Genomic DNA, 18,512 nt, shown 5'->3' on the forward strand with positions numbered 1-18,512 from the left:
TTCTTTTTGTTTTATGTATATTTACTATATGTTGATTCCCCTTGACTTTTCGATGTATCTAATTTTTTATATTTTGATAACCCTTAGTGAGAATTCTGGCTCTGCCACCGGTAGTGACTAGTGACTGCATTATAAGTTTGTGCACCTCAACTTATGGGAACTGCTATCTCTCACCAGCAAAATATCAATAACAGCTAACTTCCCAACCGTTTTTGTATTGAACTATTACCTACCACATATTGATATTTGGTATTTTTTGTCTGAGCGTAGACATTTATCTTGAGTTAAAGATTAAAGATAGTTGAGAAAACACACAAATAAACCAGCTCACTAGTGTCTGAGCCATATCTGTCAACATGACAAAAACTAGAAGTACCCTTTTGAGTTTTCTCGAGCCAAATGACAGAAAGAATCAATTTTTTGGGTCTGATGGAATAATAGTTCTGAATATGCACAAAAAATTCGTATCACTTGTAGAACACAATTTTAGACCCCGTCATTTTCTCAGTCCAACAAAAGGCCAATGGAGTAGTACTGTTTTTCTCAATTTCCAATAAGCGGGACAACCCGGTGCACAAAGTATCTTACGTTCGCGCAGGGGGTCCAGGAAAGAGCCGCACCCCAAGCAGTATGATGTAAGCAACTTACTCTAATACAAGCATTAGTGACTGTCTCCACGGTCCGGACCTGTGACTTATGGGCCACACAAAGATAGCTTTATCATTGCTCCAAGGCTCCCATTCACTTTTCTCAATTTCCAATAAAAGAAAAAAAGAAAAATAGTGGCCGACCTGTTCTAATCAAGTCTTTAAACAGTCTATGGATGACCAAGAATTTCCCTCCTCTTTCATTGGTCACAAAAAAAAAACCCGGCGCACTAAGCTCCCCCTATGAGCGGGGTCAAGGGAAAGGCCGGACCACAAGGGCCTATCGTACGCAGCCTTACCCTGCATTTCTACAAGAGAAGGTTTTCACGGCTCGAACTCGTGACCTCCTGATCACATGGCAGCCGGTTACGTCAAGGCTCTCCTTCATTGGTCATAAAGAAACAAATTCCCTAAAGTTCCATTTTCCCAAGTATGTAAACCTTATACTTAACTATTGATTTAACATTTTTTTTCCAATTTTTAGCAGTAAAAGTCCAAGAGAGTGTATCTCCTTTACAAAATATTTCCTCGAAAGAAACAAACTCACTTCTTTTTGGACTTGGTTTATTCATAAACTACTCCACAGTGTTTAAGGGGAAAAGGAAGTTCTAACTAAGCATTGACAACAAAAAGTGGAAATATAGCATAAAGTTGAAAGTCAACATTCAAAAAAGACCATATATCTTACATTGTCGTTAAGGGTATTTTACAAAACCCAAAAAACGAGAAAAATAAAACATAGTGACAAAGAAAAGCAAGAAAATTGAATAAAACTTCTATGGGATAAGTAGAAGTAAAAAAGTAACAAAACCGACCTAAATATTCTCAAAATTACCTTATAAAAGTATTTCTCCAAAAAGTGACGTGACTATGCTTCCCCTGAGCCGAGAGTCTATCGTAAATAGTCTTTCTGCCTTCACAAGATAGGAGTAACGCTGCGTACACACTATCCTCCCCAGACCCCATTCGTGGGAGTACACTAGGTTTGATGTTATTGTTTTCAGATATTCCAAATACTCCATAAGCTTTCCCCAAGAAAACTCACAAACCTTCTCACAGACCCTTTCTCATCTCCTAATTCCTCTTCTCTAGCACCATTATCATAGCTACAAGAATTTTCCTCCAAAGAATCAGATTCACAAATTTCAGAGTTTTTCTTAACCTCATAAGATCCTTTATTTTTATTCCTCCTATGTTTCTTGCTCTTTCCTTTTTTCTTCTGCAACCCCATATCTTCAAAAGCATCTATAATCTCATGAATAAGTTGACGATTAGGAGAAGAATCCCATTTTACCCAGTAACTCATGTAGCAGTTGAAACAGTAGCAGCAGTTGTTGTTATTCTTATGAGTACTAGAGTTTCCAAGATTGTTGGAGAAGTTGGTGGAAGAATTATTACAAGCAATTAGATAAGCCAAGACTTGTCTATCTTCTTGAGATAAAGCTGAAAATAGTGTCAAGATTGTAGCTGGTAATAGAGAAAGCTGGTCTGATAATACCAAGGGTGGAGAAGTAACTGGATGAACTGTACCTTTACTATAAAGCTTCTTCATAGTTGATTCAAAGAAATGAAAATAACTTAGTAAGAGAAATATAAGAGATTTTTGGTGGTTTTGAGGATGAGGGAAGGAGGAGAGAAAATAAATATTGGGGTGGACTTTGAAGTTTGAAGAGTTGATGAGGTCTTGCTATTTGAGAAGAGAAAGAGAGAGAAAGTGCATAGAAGTTGATGACAAATATTTCAAGGTTTTTGAGAAAGTTTGAGGAATCAGTCTTAAAGATGAGTTGGAAAATTTTGATTGGTCTTATTGAATTCTGATTGTATAAAGTAAACAGAGACAGTCAGATGAGAAGTATGGGACCCCAACTTTTTGGAATCTAAAGATTAATCTCAATAATCTCTATGCCCTTCTCAATAATGTTGAAGAGTTGCAGTTAGAAGACAAGAACCCAAAGAAGGTCTAAATTTGACCTGAGTTATCAATTTGGTAAATTTTTAGTTTTCTCATTCTTTAAAAACGCGATTAAATTTTCTTTTATTATTATTTTCACATTCTCGCTAATGTGGCTCTTAAATTAACCGTCATCCACGCAATGATAGACGCACCTAGTATTAACATACAAATACATAGATCGCACACTCATTATGTGATTACTAGTAACTCAGTAATAATCTAGATTAAAGGCAGTTGAGCACCCACGACTTCAGCTCGTGTGGACAATAGTGAATAACGACTTCGTTTGCTGAACTGGAATAAGGACAAATATTACACCCACAAACAACTATAGAGCAATTTCGCAACAAAGCAAAGTTGATAACATAAGCAACCGTGCACCAAATGTATCATGCGTACAATTCAATAGCGGATATTTATAACTTAAGAAGTATTGATAGAATAAGATACAAATCCAGTATGTAAGAGACATTTAACCATTATTTTGAAGACAAGTCTTGATTCAGGATTTAAGAGTACTTGAACTCATCATTGCTTACTGAACGACCAAGAGCAGGGTAAGCCTAAGGAAATTTTAGACCAGGATACTTATGTTGCCACAGGAACAGGAAGAAACACTAATAAATTACTCACTAATCTAGGGCCATATGGTCTAACGCTGCAGCATGATAACCCTCAATTGTTCGCTTCATATCATCAAACTGCGAAAGGACATACTCTAGTTTCTTGCAACGGATCTCGTTTAATATTCTTGGTACATAGTCACACTTCTCAAAAGGACGATATTCACATGCACTTTTGATTTCTTCTCGCAGTGTGACCTGGATGTCCTGATGTAATTGGTAAATTATCATCCATTTAGTTCTCAAACTGATCTAGTTCAATCAGAACTCAAGGTATAGACTCAGTTATTTCAGATAAAACTAATGGTAATTTGCCCATGACAACAGCAAACTAGTTCATAATGTAAAAGTTACACAAAAAGTTTCCATATTTATCTCATAGAGAAATTTAGCATTCAATACCAAATGGCAAATAAATGCACATAAAAAAAAAGGAACCACAAACAGTAACCAAGCAGGAGTGTCATAAGAGTCATACAATTAAATGCCAAGAGCAGCAGCACGAAAGGTTACGGCTTCTTATTACACATAAAATGGTTTTGTTAACAGATAAAGAGGTTCTAGAACTTCTAGGTGCGAATTAGTAAAGAATGTTCAAACCTTGATTAATTGCATAAACTCACTGCAATGGTTGTTAATAAGCTCCTTCCTTGGACCGCTTGGATTTGCCATTTCATCCATTACACCTCCTGCTAGCTCCAGAACTCTAACTATCCTCTGCAAACATCAGTGGAAGATACAAAATCAGCCGAAATATGTCAATAATGTAACAGTTACTGAAATTAGAACTCAAAGTATTTTGAAGACAAAGATACAAATGTAGCAGTTACTGAAATCAGCCCATTTTAAGTCAATAGTTCTCAAAAGCATTTACCTTCTCAACATTTTGCAGACGCTACAACGAAGTATTCTGGCTTTGTGAATCCATGGTGTTCTGAGTGGAGCTGTTGAGATAGGTGAAAAGATGACTGAATTAAAAGCAGAGATCGAACTAAATGTGGAGAAATGAAACAGGATCTAGAAAACCCGGTTCAGTGCAGTAATTAAGGGACGATCAGAGGAACCTTCCATAATCAATGGGGAAATAGAAGAGAAAACTTCCTCTAATAAGTGCACTACTAGTCTTCGAGGATTTCTCAGTCATCAAAACAAAAACAAAAAAAGAACATCCTGCAATATGTTTTACGTCAATTACACTAATCGCCCCTGTAGGGGTAAAGTTTGCGTATACTCTATCCCCAGACTTCACTTGTGGAATCACACTGAGTATGTTGTTGTTGTACACTGACCACACCTGTATTCTTTAGGACTAACAAAACTACTCCTATTTCGAGTTTTGTTAACAAAAAAAAAAAAAAAAAAAAAAATTCCTTCATGAGTGGACAATAAAACTTTATATGTTGGGCTTTTGAAAAAAAAAACTTATCTTTCTTTATTGAATGTACAATAGGTGATTGCTCCAGAGACTTAAAAGAGTAAAAGAGCTCTTCAAAAGAGAATTCTGAAACAAGTCATACAGCTCCCACTCCCACCCACCCACCAAGTATGAGGCCACATTGATAAATTTCTATTTGGCAAGGAAAATAAACAAGTGATTTTATGAAAATCAACTATTCAGAACAATTGAAAAGTTTTAGAGAAGACGAAACTAAACAATGGTACAATTTCTTTGCATTTTGTCAAACAGGTAAAGGGCATCTCAATACTGACTTAGAAAACTACGAAACTACATAACCTCAGTTAATATAATAAGGTTATTTTCCTACTCATCAACTACATTAACCAAAAGCTCATGGAATTTGATTACTATTACCTTGTTTGTGAGGCCGGGGAAGACAAGTTATGGAGAATAGCTCTAGCTTTGATTCAAGAGAACAGCCAAGTTCTTTATTTGTCGAGATTATCTTAAAAATCTCTTTTTGGGGTAAAAATTTGGCTTAATATGAATGTAAACCTATAACACAACATGAAAAAATGATTTAAAAAAACTAGCCTGTTATATTAAAGTGTCATTATAGATATGAATGTTATAGAAAAGTTTGAGAGTATATGATTTGAATATTTTTGAAACTCATCCAAAAACTATATGAGCATATGTATTTAGTTTAACTACGATTTGCAATTCTCAGCTAAAAGCTATGTAAATTTGCAATTTCCCCCATTGCTTAGTCAAGGCAGAAAGATTGTTATTATTATTATTTAGAAAATTCTCAGGGAAAACTCATAGTCGTTATCCCTTGGGTGCATACTAGTAACTTGTTCACAGTGCAATAGCTTGAAAACCACACAGAATATACAGAGTACGTATTTAGAATTTAAATTTTATGGGTCAGCTTTTAAGATTTTCTTCATTGAACTCATTTTACTATTAGAATTATAGGTTCAGATCTAATATTTGTTGAGATAATAGTAGGTTTTACATATATATTTATATTTCGTATCAAAAGTTATGTGTCCAAATAAATCCATAGCGATAAGGCCACATACGCCCCCAAACTGCAGCACTAAGCAAGCTCGGACCGACAACTCCCATTCCCTTGGTTGTTTCTCCAAATTACAAACCGTTGATGTGCCTTTGTGGTTATATTTGATTTCATTATTTAATAACGTTGTACTCCTATTTTATACTAGCACATTATAAATCAAAATTGTTGCTCCCTTGCAATATTATTCTAGTTATGTAAAGCCTCGCAAATTTCTATAATTATTCGGACTAATTTTGAGCTTTGGGGATGCGATGTTACATGAGATTTACTTGAATGGAATAGAGGTATTAGAATGTTTTGAAATAATTATTTATCGCTACTTAAGTGTTGAATTAATAGAGATTAAAATGGTTGTTAAGAACACTTGGAAATTAATAAACCTTAAAAGATGAATTACGGGCTAACCTGCAAACAAAGATGTTACATTACAAATAAGACAAAAAAAGAAGAAGTTAACGTTAATTCCCAAGACAAGGAGTCAAAATGAAAATGGATAAAGGAGAGAAAGGAACTTTGATATCAAATGGGTTACATTGGCAGCAGGGGCAGATTTATGTGGACGGGTAGGGTACATGTACCCATGCTTCCCTCCCCAGGCTATATATAAACCATTATTTTAAAAGGCTTTTCTAGGACTCACCTTGAGACTCATGCGTTGAGGCTTAGTTCTCTGAGGCTTACGTCCCCAAGCGCCCGACGGTGCGCCCTAAATACGCCTAGCGCTCAATGCTCAGGACTCGTCCAACAGTTCTTATGCAAATCATGTGTTGAATTTACTCATTTGAACTGTTAACTACCAAAAATTTTAACAAATGAATGATTAAAGTTCTTTTTATCTATACAAATATGAAAATTGTGAATAATTCAAATAATGAAATATATTATTGCATACTTACTAATTGAGACCATCGTGAGGGTGAATATCATTTGAATATTTCTTCTAAAAATAGATAACCAAAATTTATATTGATCTTCATGTCTTAGTTCTATGTCTCTCAAAAATATCATAAATTTTTTATATTAGTATTTAAAATAATTTTATTTACTCATGAAGGAGTAATATTTTAAATTATAGTTTTTGAAAAATTTATTGTGTATTTACTTTTAAAGAGGTAAATTATAGTTTTAAAGGTTATTGAATGTGTTGGAGACATTGGTGCCTACTGATAACTAGGGATTCTAGTTCATTTTACACTCCTTTTTACTTGAGTTTTGAGTAAAAATGTATACAAAATAGTCCCAAAGGCTTACATGTCGTACTTGTTTGCAGGGTTTGGTCAAAAAGGTGACAAATAGTCAAAACCAGCTCAAAAAGGAGTGAATTATGCACAAGTACCAAGGACAAGTCCAAGCACAGTTGAAACAGATCCACTGCGGCCGCACCCCATTTTGTGTGGTCCGCAGTGATGAGATTCAGAGAGGTGCAGTATTTGATAACTCAAGCACTGCGGCCGCAAAGCACTTTGTGCAGACCGCAGTAGCCTCACCGCGGCCGCAACTCATTTTGTGCGGTCCGCGGAGATGAGATTCAAAGAGTTGTGGAAAATAGGGATTGAAGCCAGCGCGGACCGCAAGCCATTTTGTGCGAACCGCAAGCCATTTTGTGCGAACCGCATTGAAGTCACCGCAGCCGCGGTGCATTTTATGCGACCCACGGTGGCCAGATTCAGAGATTCAGAGCCAAGCCAAAAAGCCTCAGTGCGGTCCGCGATGCATTTTGTGCGGACCGCACTACCTCGTCAGGGGTATTTTTGTCTAGAAAATTCGGCCTAATATAAATACTTTCTTTTCACATTTTTAGGTCATCTTTTGTAATCTGACTTTGGGCTGAGCACGTGAACGACGCTTTTATTCCTTTTTGAGTAATTTGTGGCTACTATTACGCTGAATCTTCATTATCTTAGTTTGTAATTAATTATTATGGTTATTTCTTCATCTAATTTCTTATTTTCTTCCCTTATTATGAGTAGCTAGACTCATTAGCTAGGGTTGAGGCTCAACCCTAGTGTGGGTATTTGATGGGTCTTGAGTTTTAAGGCTTGAATGTTTATGGGTGTTTGATATTTGGACCAATTTATGTTTTTCATGTTGAATTAGTGGTTGCAAACACTAATTTGTGCCTTTATGACTTGGGCTCTTCTTGAGAAAGAGAACTTGAGTCTAGGAAAATTGGTCCAACAAGGAATTGGGGCGTATTCAAGAGATTTATAGCCCCAATTAAAGGGTTAAACCTAGAGATAGTAATACCCGACTTGAACCTCAATTGCTTGCTCAATTGTAATACCCAATTGGTCTTGAGAAAGTCAATTCGGGCAAAATCACTCAAACTACCGAGAGGTATAGAGTGAGAAGTTTCGTGCATTGGTTATATCGTAATCCCCATCATAACAATCTTGCCTTAGACTTGAGAATCCGTCAAATATCCACCTAGGAGAAAGTCACTTCCCTAGTGCCTCTTTAACCAATTAGATAACCTTTCAAGTATTTCACTCTAGCTTAATTTAGCATCTTGTTAGCATAATATTAGAAGTAATCAAAACACCAACTATGATTGGAAGTGCAATTAAGAGCATTACACATTGCTAGTTTAGATAGGAAACCAATTCCCAAATCTAGCTCCGTGTTGATTCGATCCCGACCTATTCGGGTAAAAGCTGCATCGACTGCTCTCGCCGCTCTATAGTGGTGCAGGTTGGCACCGATCACCTTTTTGGCGCCGTTGCCGGGGAGCTAACGGTTTTGGCTATCTATCTAAATAGTTTTGTGTATTGTTTTTCTTTCCTTCTGTGATACTAATCTTTTTGGTGACGCCAATCCAGGTACTAAATGGCGGCAAACAACAACAATGACCCTCTTGGAAATGTGATCCCGGAGGAGGAGGTTGATGACATCGGTGAGGATGAGGTGCCTCTTGTACCTCAAGGACAACGGAGAGGCCGCCAGGCCAAGCTAATGCCAATGATAATATTCCAGAACCTCCCCCACCACCTCCAAGAGTGGCCCCTCGGGTGCTTCCCAATCAAGGATATGCCAGTGCAATTGTCCCACCCCGGATCCGGGCGGACAATTTCCAAATTACCAATGTGATGTTGACCTTGCTGGAGCAATGAGGATATTTCACGGGTGCTCCCGATCAAAATGCTTACAAGCACCTCAAGGGTTTTGTTGATACATGCTAGGGGAGCAAGCAAACCAACGTGTCTGAGGATGCTTTGCGGTTGAGACTATTCCCTTTCTCTCTTCGGGGGAAGGCACTAGACTGGCTGGAGAGACTCCCCAACCATTCCATCCATACCTGGGATGAGTTGGCGAATAAATTTATTGCAAATTTCTTCTCACCGGGGCACATGGCAACTTTGAGGGATGAAATCTTAGCTTTCAAACAAGAGCCCAACGAACCACTACATGAAATTTGGGAGCGATACCGGACCATGGTTAAGGAATGCCCTAACAATGATATGACTGAGGCAATGATACAACAGACCTTCTACCGAGGCACTAATACAACAAACCAGTGCATAGTGAACCAATTAGCTGGGGGCAACTTCATGAACACGCGGTATGATCAAGCTTGTGAAATTTTGGATGACATGGCGGACACTTCTTCCTCTTGGCAAAGTAGAGCCAATGTGCCACAGGGTGACCCCATGGTCATTCATTTGCACAAGGAGCTCCATGATCATGGGCAGGCAATAGCAGAACTGACAACAACCATGAACCAGCTAGCAAAGGAACAGTTACAACAGGTTCAAGCTCCACGACAAGTTAATGCTATGGAGGGTGTCAACATGTTAGTGAACAAAAGAAGACAAAGAGGGCAACAAAACCAAGGGAATTCGGATCAATACAACCAAGATAGTGGTGGGTTCCAAGATGATGGGTATGAAGAGCAGAATGAAGAAGTGCAGTACGTGAACAATTATCAAGGCCAAAGGGTCAATTCTTCCAACCAACAACAACAGTGGAGATCCCAAGGCAATTGGGATAATCAACAACAAGGCAACAATAATTGGAGTAATCAACAACAAGGCAACAATAATTGGGGCAACAACAATCAAAATCCTAATTGGGGTAACCAGAACAACAATCAGAACAATCAAGGAAACTGGAATAACAACAATAACAACTGAGGTGGAAACAACAATCAGGGTGGTTGGAACAATAACAATCAAGAAAATCGGGGGCAAGGCTTTCAAAGGCCCCCAATGTATCAGCAACCGAGCAATCCACCCCCATTTCCATCCCAAGGGCGTAGTTCATCCAACAATAACATGGGGAGAATTGAAATGATATTTGAACAGATGATGAAAAAGAATGCTGACACAGATGCTCAGTTAGCATCCCACAATACTTCAATCAGAAATTTGGAGGTTCAACTAGGCCAAATCTCACAGTCCTTGAATAGTCGCCCTAAGGGGGCTCTACCTAGTGATACGGTACCCGAAGGGTGGGAACCATACCGGGCAAGCAATGGCAGTAATTACAAGAAGTGGACGAGGCGGTGATGTGAATGCCTCCAAACAAAAAGAAATTTTGAGTGATGAAGTTGAGTTGCAAGAGGATGAGATCCCTTTGGTGGTGGAGAATGTGATTATGAGAACGTGAATAATGAAGTGAGGATTGATATCAAAGATACCGAGGTGGAAACTCAGAATGACGTGAACCTGTCTAGGGAACACGTAATAGACATGCCTGAAGCGGTTGTGCCTAAAGCCAAGGCTCCTGTGCCAAGGCCACCTCCACCCTATCCGCAAAGGCTCGCAAAGCAGAAAAATGAGAACCAGTTTAAAAAATTCATTGACATGATGAAGAGCTTATCCATTAATGTGCCTTTGGTGGAGGTTTTGGAGCAAATGCCTGGCTATGCTAAATTTATGAAAGATTTGGTGACGAAGAAAAGATCCATGGACTGTGAAACTATCAAGATGACCCACCAAGTTAGTGCTATAGTGCATTCAATGGCTCCGAAGTTGGAGGATCCCGGTGCTTTCACCATTCCTTACACTATTGGAAGTGCAGACTTTGCTAAAGCTNTTGCAAACACTAATTTGTGCCTAAGTGACATAGGCTCTTCTTGAGAAAGAGAGCTTAAGTCTAGGAAATCAGTCCAACAAGAAATTGGGGCGTACTCAAGAGATTGATAGCCCCAAGTAAAGGGTTAAATCTAGAGATAATAATACCAGACTTGAGCCTATGTTGCTTGCTTAATTTCGACAACCAATTGGTCTTGAGAAAGTCAATTCGGGCAAAGTCACTCAAGCTACCGAGAGGCATAGAGTGAGTAGTATCGTGCAACGGCTATATCGCGATCCCAAACATAACATCTTTGCTTTAGACTTAGGAACCCATCAAGTATTCACCTAGGGGGAAGTCACTTTCCTAGTGCCTCGTTACCTATTAGACAACCCTTTAGCAAGTAATCTTAGCTTAATTTAGCATCTTGTTAGCATAATATTAGAAGTAATCAAAACATCAACTATGATTGGAAGTGCAATTAAGATCATTATACATTGCTAGTTTAGATAGGAAACCAACTCCAATTTCTAGATCCCTGTGGATTCGATCCCGACCTATTCGGGTAAAAGCTGCATCGACCGCTCTCGCCGCTCTATAGTGGTGCAGGGTTGGCACCGATCACCTTTTTGGCGCCGTTGCTGGAGAGCTAACAGTTTTGGATATCTGTCTAAATAGTTTTATGTATTGTTTTAATTTCCTTCTATGATACTATCTTTTTAGTGACGCCGATCTAGGTACAAAATGGAGGCAAACAACAACAATGACCCTCTTGGAAATGTGATCCCGGGAGAGAGGAGGTTGATGACATCGGTAAGGATGAGGTGCCTCTTGTACCTCAAGGACAACGAAGAGGCCGCCAGGCCAATGCTAATGCCAATGATAATATTCCAGAACCTCCCCCACCACCTCCAAGAGTGGCCCCTCGGGTGCTTCCCAATCAAGGATATGCTAGTGCAACTGTCCCACCCCGGATCCGGGCGGGCAATTTCAAAATTACCATTGTGATGTTGACCTTGCTGGAGCAACGAGGATATTTCACGGGTGCTCCCAATCAAAATGCCTACAAGCACCTCAAGGGTTTTGTTGATACATGTAATTATGAGCAATCATTGTAATCATTATTTTATGAACGTGCAAATACGTGACAACTTGTTTCATTCTTGTAACTGCATCTTCAACATCATATTCACTCGTGCCTAACAAATACCATAGCAACACTTATAATGAGTGGTTGCGCCCTTCCAATATATCACCCCCTAAATTTGGTAAAGGCGTATTTGTAGTAAAACCAGTCGATCAGCGGTGCAGTCGACGGTTCCGTGCCTTTCTCTCTTGAGTTGTCCGCTCAAGCGTACCGGTCTAATACCCCATAGAAACCTTACTCTGTTTTCACTGTGCATGCATCACTGTCAAACCTAGTCGAGTCAGTTATGCTGTCCACATAATGACTCTTTAAGATAGCCTTGTCCAAAGTCCACTGGCTTTCCTTGGAACCCAAACGGACACCACCATATTATGTGCATTTATTTGGAGAACTAAATGTCGTTATGCTAATTATTGGTTTAAATAGTCGAGTCCGGTAGGGTAAGGGTCTAACACTTTGTTTTGCAGAAAATGAGGCACGAAGTCCCCAGATTCGGCATGGTAACCAACATTCACCCAAGGTTGCTAAGCTGGTGGGAAGACCATCACTCCAGTGACCAGACTCTCGCCGCAAATACTTGGGAAATTTGCCTTCCTTTTTGGAAATCCAGCCCGACAACAAAATCATAGAGGCTGCAACCTTATTCTGGGACAGTGATAGATCAGTATTTCGCTTCGGGGACCTTGAAATGACCCCTTTGCTCGAAGAAATAGGAGGGTTAGCTGGTATTCCTTGGGAGACTCCGGGTTTGCTTATGCCAGAAAATCACAAGGGTAGGGGTTTCCTCAAGATGATAGGGCTGAAGAAAAACCCAGACTTGACTTGTCTGAAGGACTCTTACATTCCGTTCGAATATCTATACGAGAGGTACGGCCATAGCAAGTCCTACCGCACCTACCCAGATGAATTTGCCCTTACCTTATTGGGGCATATCCACAGAAGAGTCTTCATCTTCATATTCTGCTTTTTGGGGATGATAGTATTTCCCAGGAAGAAGGCTAGGATCCATACCAGACTGGCCATGGTTACCAAGACTCTAATGGAAGGGATTGGCGGGCAGCCTTTCAGCATAGTACCAATGATTGTCGCAGAGATATACCGAGCCTTAGAAAAATGTCAGCAAGGGGCCAATCACTTTGAGGGCTGTAACTTACTACTCCAACTCTGGCTCATAGAGCACCTCCAAAGGGGTGAATATCGACAAAAGATCCTACGGAGGGACTGGGATGATCATATCGCCTTCCATCAGCCAAGGCGAATGAACTATATGCCTAACATTTTCGCTCAACCAGAAGACGCTAAAGGATGGGTAGGGTTGTTTAAAAATCTGAAAGAAGACCAAGTGCAGTGGATGTTCGAATGGTTCCCTACTGAAGAGTTCACTGTCCGATCTCGGGATGCACCGTTTCTTATTCTCATCGGCCTGAGAGGAACTTATCCTTATGTCCCTCTCCGAGTCATGAGACAGGCAGGAAGGAAGCAGGTTATACCAAGGGTCGACAAAATGGGTCATTTCAGGGCCGACTTTCAGGATGACGATAGCCCTAATAAGTGCCAAGCTCAGCACATGCGGCACTGCAAAATCATACTAGGAAGAGACTCTATTGAGCCGGATAGATACCACGCCGGTTGTCCGCCATACTACTCAGGTTGCCTGGAAGATGATCATGAAGGCTTGGGACAACCAGAGTTTGCTCGAGGTCACAGGGTCGTCGATGAAAAGGTTGAGGAGCGGTTTAAGTACAACCAATTGCGTAAGAGGATTCGGGAGCACGAGAATGAACACCAGGAAATTCAAGAAGCTCATCAAAAGTTGATCGAGGAATGGAAGGATATGGCTATCAGCGCCAACAAACGACTAGGGTATTTGGAGCGAGGTTTGGTAGAATTGGAAAGGATGTTCATCCAAAGGATCGAAGACTGCCAGAGTGCTGAGGGAAGTGAAGGAGGACACTTGGCTTGAGCTTACTTGCTGCTGGGACTGCGTGAGCTGGTGAAGCTCTTCGATGGAGCTAAAGATGTCGAGTCTGGGGAAGGTCCTTCTGGGACCAAGTAGTTAGGAGTCTTTCTTTTGCTTTAATGTAATAAGGCCCACGACCATTAGTGACATTTTATTTCTGCTATTTTGGTGTCATTTTGGGATTCGTCTTATTTGTTATCAATAAAATGAGGCATTTGTCATTATAAGTTCTCCAAATCAACTTGTCGCTAGGCCTACCTCGGGCACAACGAGGCACCCAAATTAGGACATGATTTATATTCTTGCACTATGTGTTTAAATATTGCAACGTTTTCTTCTCATAATCCTTACTGACTTGTTACCTTTTTGTTTTTACTTTTGTTTTATTCCCCTCCCCAAAAGGTTATTTCGTGCACTCTGGCATCATCATCCGACTCCACAAGATCTANGCCATCATGGCGGGGCGAGGACAGCTTTGAAGGTTCTTAGTTGTGAGTTTTACTGGCCAACTTTGTATAAAGATGCAAGTGAACTTGTGAAGAGGTGTGACGAATGTCAAAGAGCGGGTGGAATTTCAAAGAAAGATGAGATGCCTCTCAACACCATTCTAGAAGTTGATATTTTTGATGTGTGGTGTATTGATTTCATGGGCCCATTTGTAAGTTCATGTGGGAACACATACATTCTAGTGGCGGTTGACTATGTTTCAAAATGGGTTGAGGCCGTGGTTTTACCCAACAATGAGGCCCGAAGTGTGGTTGCGTTTCTCAAAAAGAGCATTTTTACTAGGTTTGGCACTCCTCGTGCAATCATAAGTGATGGGGGATCGCATTTTTGTAATAGAGCTTTTGACACTTTGCTTGCAAAGTATGGTGTCAATCACAAAGTTTCTACTCCTTATCATCCTCAGGCGAGTGGCCAAGTTGAAGTCTCAAACAGGGAAATCAAGAGTATACTGTCAAAAACGGTCAATTCAAATAGGACCGATTGGTCAAAGAAACTGGATGATGCTCTATGGGCTTATAGGACTGCTTACAAGACTCCAATTGGTATTTCTCCGTACCGGTTGGTGTTTGAGAAAGCTTGCCATCTTCCGGTTGAGTTAGAGCACAAGGCCATGTGGGCTTTGAGGAAGCTGAATCTTGAATGGGATGTGGCAGCAAATCTTCGTGTGGAGCAGCTTAATGAACTTGATGAATTCCGATTCCATGCCTACTCCAGTTCGTCCTTGTACAAGGACAAGATGAAGTACCTTCATGACAAGTATGCTCGTAGCAAGGAGTTCAAAGTGGGTGATTTGGTTCTCTTGTTCAATTCTCAGTTACGTCTATTTCCGAGAAAGCTTAAGTCAAAATGGAGTGGACCTTTTGAAGTGGTGCTTGTGACTCCGTTTGGTGCACTTGACTTGAAAAACAAAAATGGTGAGATCTTCATAGTAAATGGGCACAGAGTCAAGCACTATCTTGGCAAGATTGATGACAGCCATGTGGTGGTAATGATCCATCTCAAGTGATTTGATGGTAACCTGCATCGTGCCGCGATGTTAAATCAGGCGCTTCTTGGGAGGCAACCCATGTGTCTTTCTTTTTGTTTTTCTTTGATTTTCTTTTTAGTGTAGGATTTGTTTTTGGACTAACTGGTTTTGAGATGTGTGTAGGATTATTTTGATGCAGTGCAGGACCAAGTTGGGAAAATGTGCACTCTCTGAAGTTTGCACTGCGGCCGCATTGCATTTTGTGCGGCTGCAAAGACCTTAGTGCGGGGGAAACAAATCAATGCGGTCCGCAATGATGATTGATGCAAAACAATGGTTCTCTGAAGTTTGCCACCGCGGCCGCATTGCATTTTGTGCGGTTCGCGGTGGACCACTGCGGCTGCGGAGCATTTATTGCGGTCCGCAGTGGTTGCCTCCTCAATGCTTCATGAGTTTGAGTACCGCGGATCGCGGTACCATTTTGTGCGGTCCGCGGTGGGTAGGTATAGTGGGTCCCAGGGTCATTTTCTATAAATAGGACCCCAGGGCTTCATTTACCCTTTTCGCTCTTTGCACACTCAATAGTAAAACTACTGTTCATCCAAACCCTAACTGTGCAAAAATTCAAACTGTGCTTCTAAATCTTCTGTGTGCATCTCATATCTGATACTTCAAATTCTTCCTAATCTTTAATTTTGTTTTAGTTTATTTTAATTTATTAGCTTCTTTTCCTTTTTCTTCCCTTTTCCTTAAATTGTAGCGTAGGTTTTACTTGATACTGCTTATATTAGGGTTAGTTAATGAAGAAAGTTGATTAAACACCTAGGGAATCAATAATATGTGATTTTAGGCTAAAGACGAATTTTTGAAACCCTAGGTTGATTGCTGTTCTTGGCTCTCCGCAGCCCGCAATACCATTTTGTGCGGACCGCGATGGTATAACTTCAGAGAGTTGGAAAATTGAGGACCGCGGCCGCAATGGATTTTGTGCGGTCTGCGGTGCCTCACCGCGGCTGCACTACATTTCTTGCGGTCCACGGTGCCTAGATTCAGAGGGTGGATAGTCTGACCCCCACCTCAGTGCGGACCGCAGTGCCTTTTTGTGTGGTCCGCGGTGACCTCTTTGCGGCCGCACTTCATTTTGTGCGGTCCGCGGTCTGCAATTCTACTTTACAATTTCATTGTCTGCAATTATAATTTCACTGCTTCACCTGGTGCCATGATACTAACAAATACAGAATGAATTCCACTTGCAGAAAATGGTCAAATCACGAGGCGGTGGAGACAAACAAAAGGGAAAAGCTGAGTCCTCCCGTGGTAGGGACGTGGAAAGATAAGGTTGACCCCCCAAGCTCGGCAAGCAATAAAGGCGACAAGAAAGGCAATAAGGGCTACTGATAGAGCTGTTTTCCATTCAGAGGGAAGTGAGTGTGAGCCCTCCCGGGAGGCGTCTGATTCTGACTCAGTGCCGGAGTATATGGATGACTTTCCGAAGAGGATGAGATTGAGAGATGACCTTACACCTCAGGGATCCCCCACTGCTCAAGCTTCAATTCCAATTTCATCTGTGTCGTCTGAGGGCTCAGCCGAGAGCGGTGATAGTGCCTCTTCTACCTCACCTACAGCTTCACCACCCGGTAAGGATCCCGTAGAAGAAGAAGGAGGGGGTGAACCCCAAGTAGGAGGGGTGGCAAGAACCAGAAACCTAGAAGTATGGCAAGATAGATTTGTGAGTGAAGTGTCCTACCACAAATTTAGAGAATGGTGGCCCGAGAGGAAGTTGATACCTGAGCGGACTTTCATTGATAGAGACCTCTTGCCTCACAACCCCAACGTGAGGAGACAGTTCAGAGAGAGGGTGGGTTGGGACTACTTCATAAGCAATGTTGAGGATGCAAACGAGCACCTAGTCAAGGAGTTCTACACTAATGTTGCCCACATCAAAAGGGCACGAAAGTGACTAAGGTGCGCAATCTGACAGTGAAATTTGATGGGAAGACAATCAATGACTACCTGGGCTTCATAGAAGAGGATGAGACATTGTACTTAGAGAAGGTAGCATTGGGGGAGGATGCCCGTCCGTGGTTAGCAGAGTATTTGGCAATCCCAGGTACCACCCCAGCATGGTTGACAGCAGGAGTTAAAATTCTGAGGAGAACCCTGAACTTCGAAGCCAAAGGGTGGGAGACATTTGTATGCAGCAGGCTAGACCCCACCACTCATGAGAACTCTCTTCCTATCTCCCGGGCAATTCTAGTAGCTTCTATCATAGCTGGGTACCCGATCAACGTCGGGAATGTGATGTCTAGGGTGATCACTCGGGTGGTCAATGAAGGAGATAGGTCGTATCCCTTCCCAAACTTCCTGACTATGTACCTGAATGACTTGGAGGTGGACAAGCGGAGGTTTGATGTGAAGACAAAGCCAAAGGCACCTTTCTCCTGGTACAGCCTACAAAGTGATGACAACACCAAGGGCAAAGATCCGAAAAGCAAATCCACCGTTTCTACTGGCCAGTCTGAAGAGCCAGTAGTAGTGGCAGCTCCTACTCAGCCTATTTCAGCTACCCCGGATATGCCCCCAGGTCCCTCTACTGCCCCAGATATCCCCTCATCTTCAGGCTACCCGTTGACTGCCCACCGCTTGAACCAGACCCTTGCCAGTATCAACAACTGGATGCAGGCAGCCACTTCGAAGCTGTCTGTGCTGTCTACCTCGGTGGAAGCCCATTCTGTACCACCTCAGCCACAGGTCCCACAGTCAGTGGAGGACACTCTCAAGGAGCTTCTGGACAACCAGAAGAAGCTCCTGGAGAACCAGCAATTAATATTGGACGCTGTGGGTTCTCATGGAAAAGCACTGAAGGAGCTCACCAAAGAAACAAAGAAATTGAGAAAGACTAGGGCATCCAAGGAGTCGGTGAAAGAGTTGAGGGTGGAGGTGGAGAAATTGAAAGCTGATAACCTGCTTTTGGAGCTATTATTGCAGGACCCAACCCCAACAGCCCAGCCTGAGCCAGAGCAGGAGACAGAGAGGCCAGCAAAGAGGAGGAGGGTGATTCCCCGTGCTGATGATGCTGTGATAGAGTTGGAGGATCCGCAGGGAGGTTCCTCTAGCCAGCCTCAGGCCCTAGTGCAGACCCAGGACCCAGTGCAGACACAGGTGAAAGAGATCCAGTCACAGGTTCCCCAGCAGTCCGAGGACCCGG

At 41.5% G+C, this 18,512-nt stretch overlaps 1 protein-coding gene and 1 pseudogene across 1 annotated transcript; both read right to left on the reverse strand.

Moving 5' to 3' along the window:
• LOC109242895 lies at positions 1,289-2,605 on the reverse strand. Its single transcript, XM_019409776.1, has one exon. The coding sequence runs from the start codon at positions 2,197-2,199 to the stop codon at positions 1,648-1,650; it is 552 nt and encodes a 183-aa protein (XP_019265321.1). The 5' UTR covers positions 2,200-2,605; the 3' UTR covers positions 1,289-1,647.
• Positions 2,885-4,167, reverse strand: LOC109242905 (annotated as a pseudogene).

Source organism: Nicotiana attenuata, chromosome 2, assembly GCF_001879085.1.
Source record: "Nicotiana attenuata strain UT chromosome 2, NIATTr2, whole genome shotgun sequence".
Taxonomy (NCBI): domain Eukaryota; kingdom Viridiplantae; phylum Streptophyta; class Magnoliopsida; order Solanales; family Solanaceae; genus Nicotiana; species Nicotiana attenuata.

Bases quoted from the DNA above. Each gene is read 5' to 3' on its own strand.
- LOC109242895 (XM_019409776.1), bottom strand. From the start codon at position 2,199: ATGAAGAAGCTTTATAGTAAAGGTACAGTTCATCCAGTTACTTCTCCA.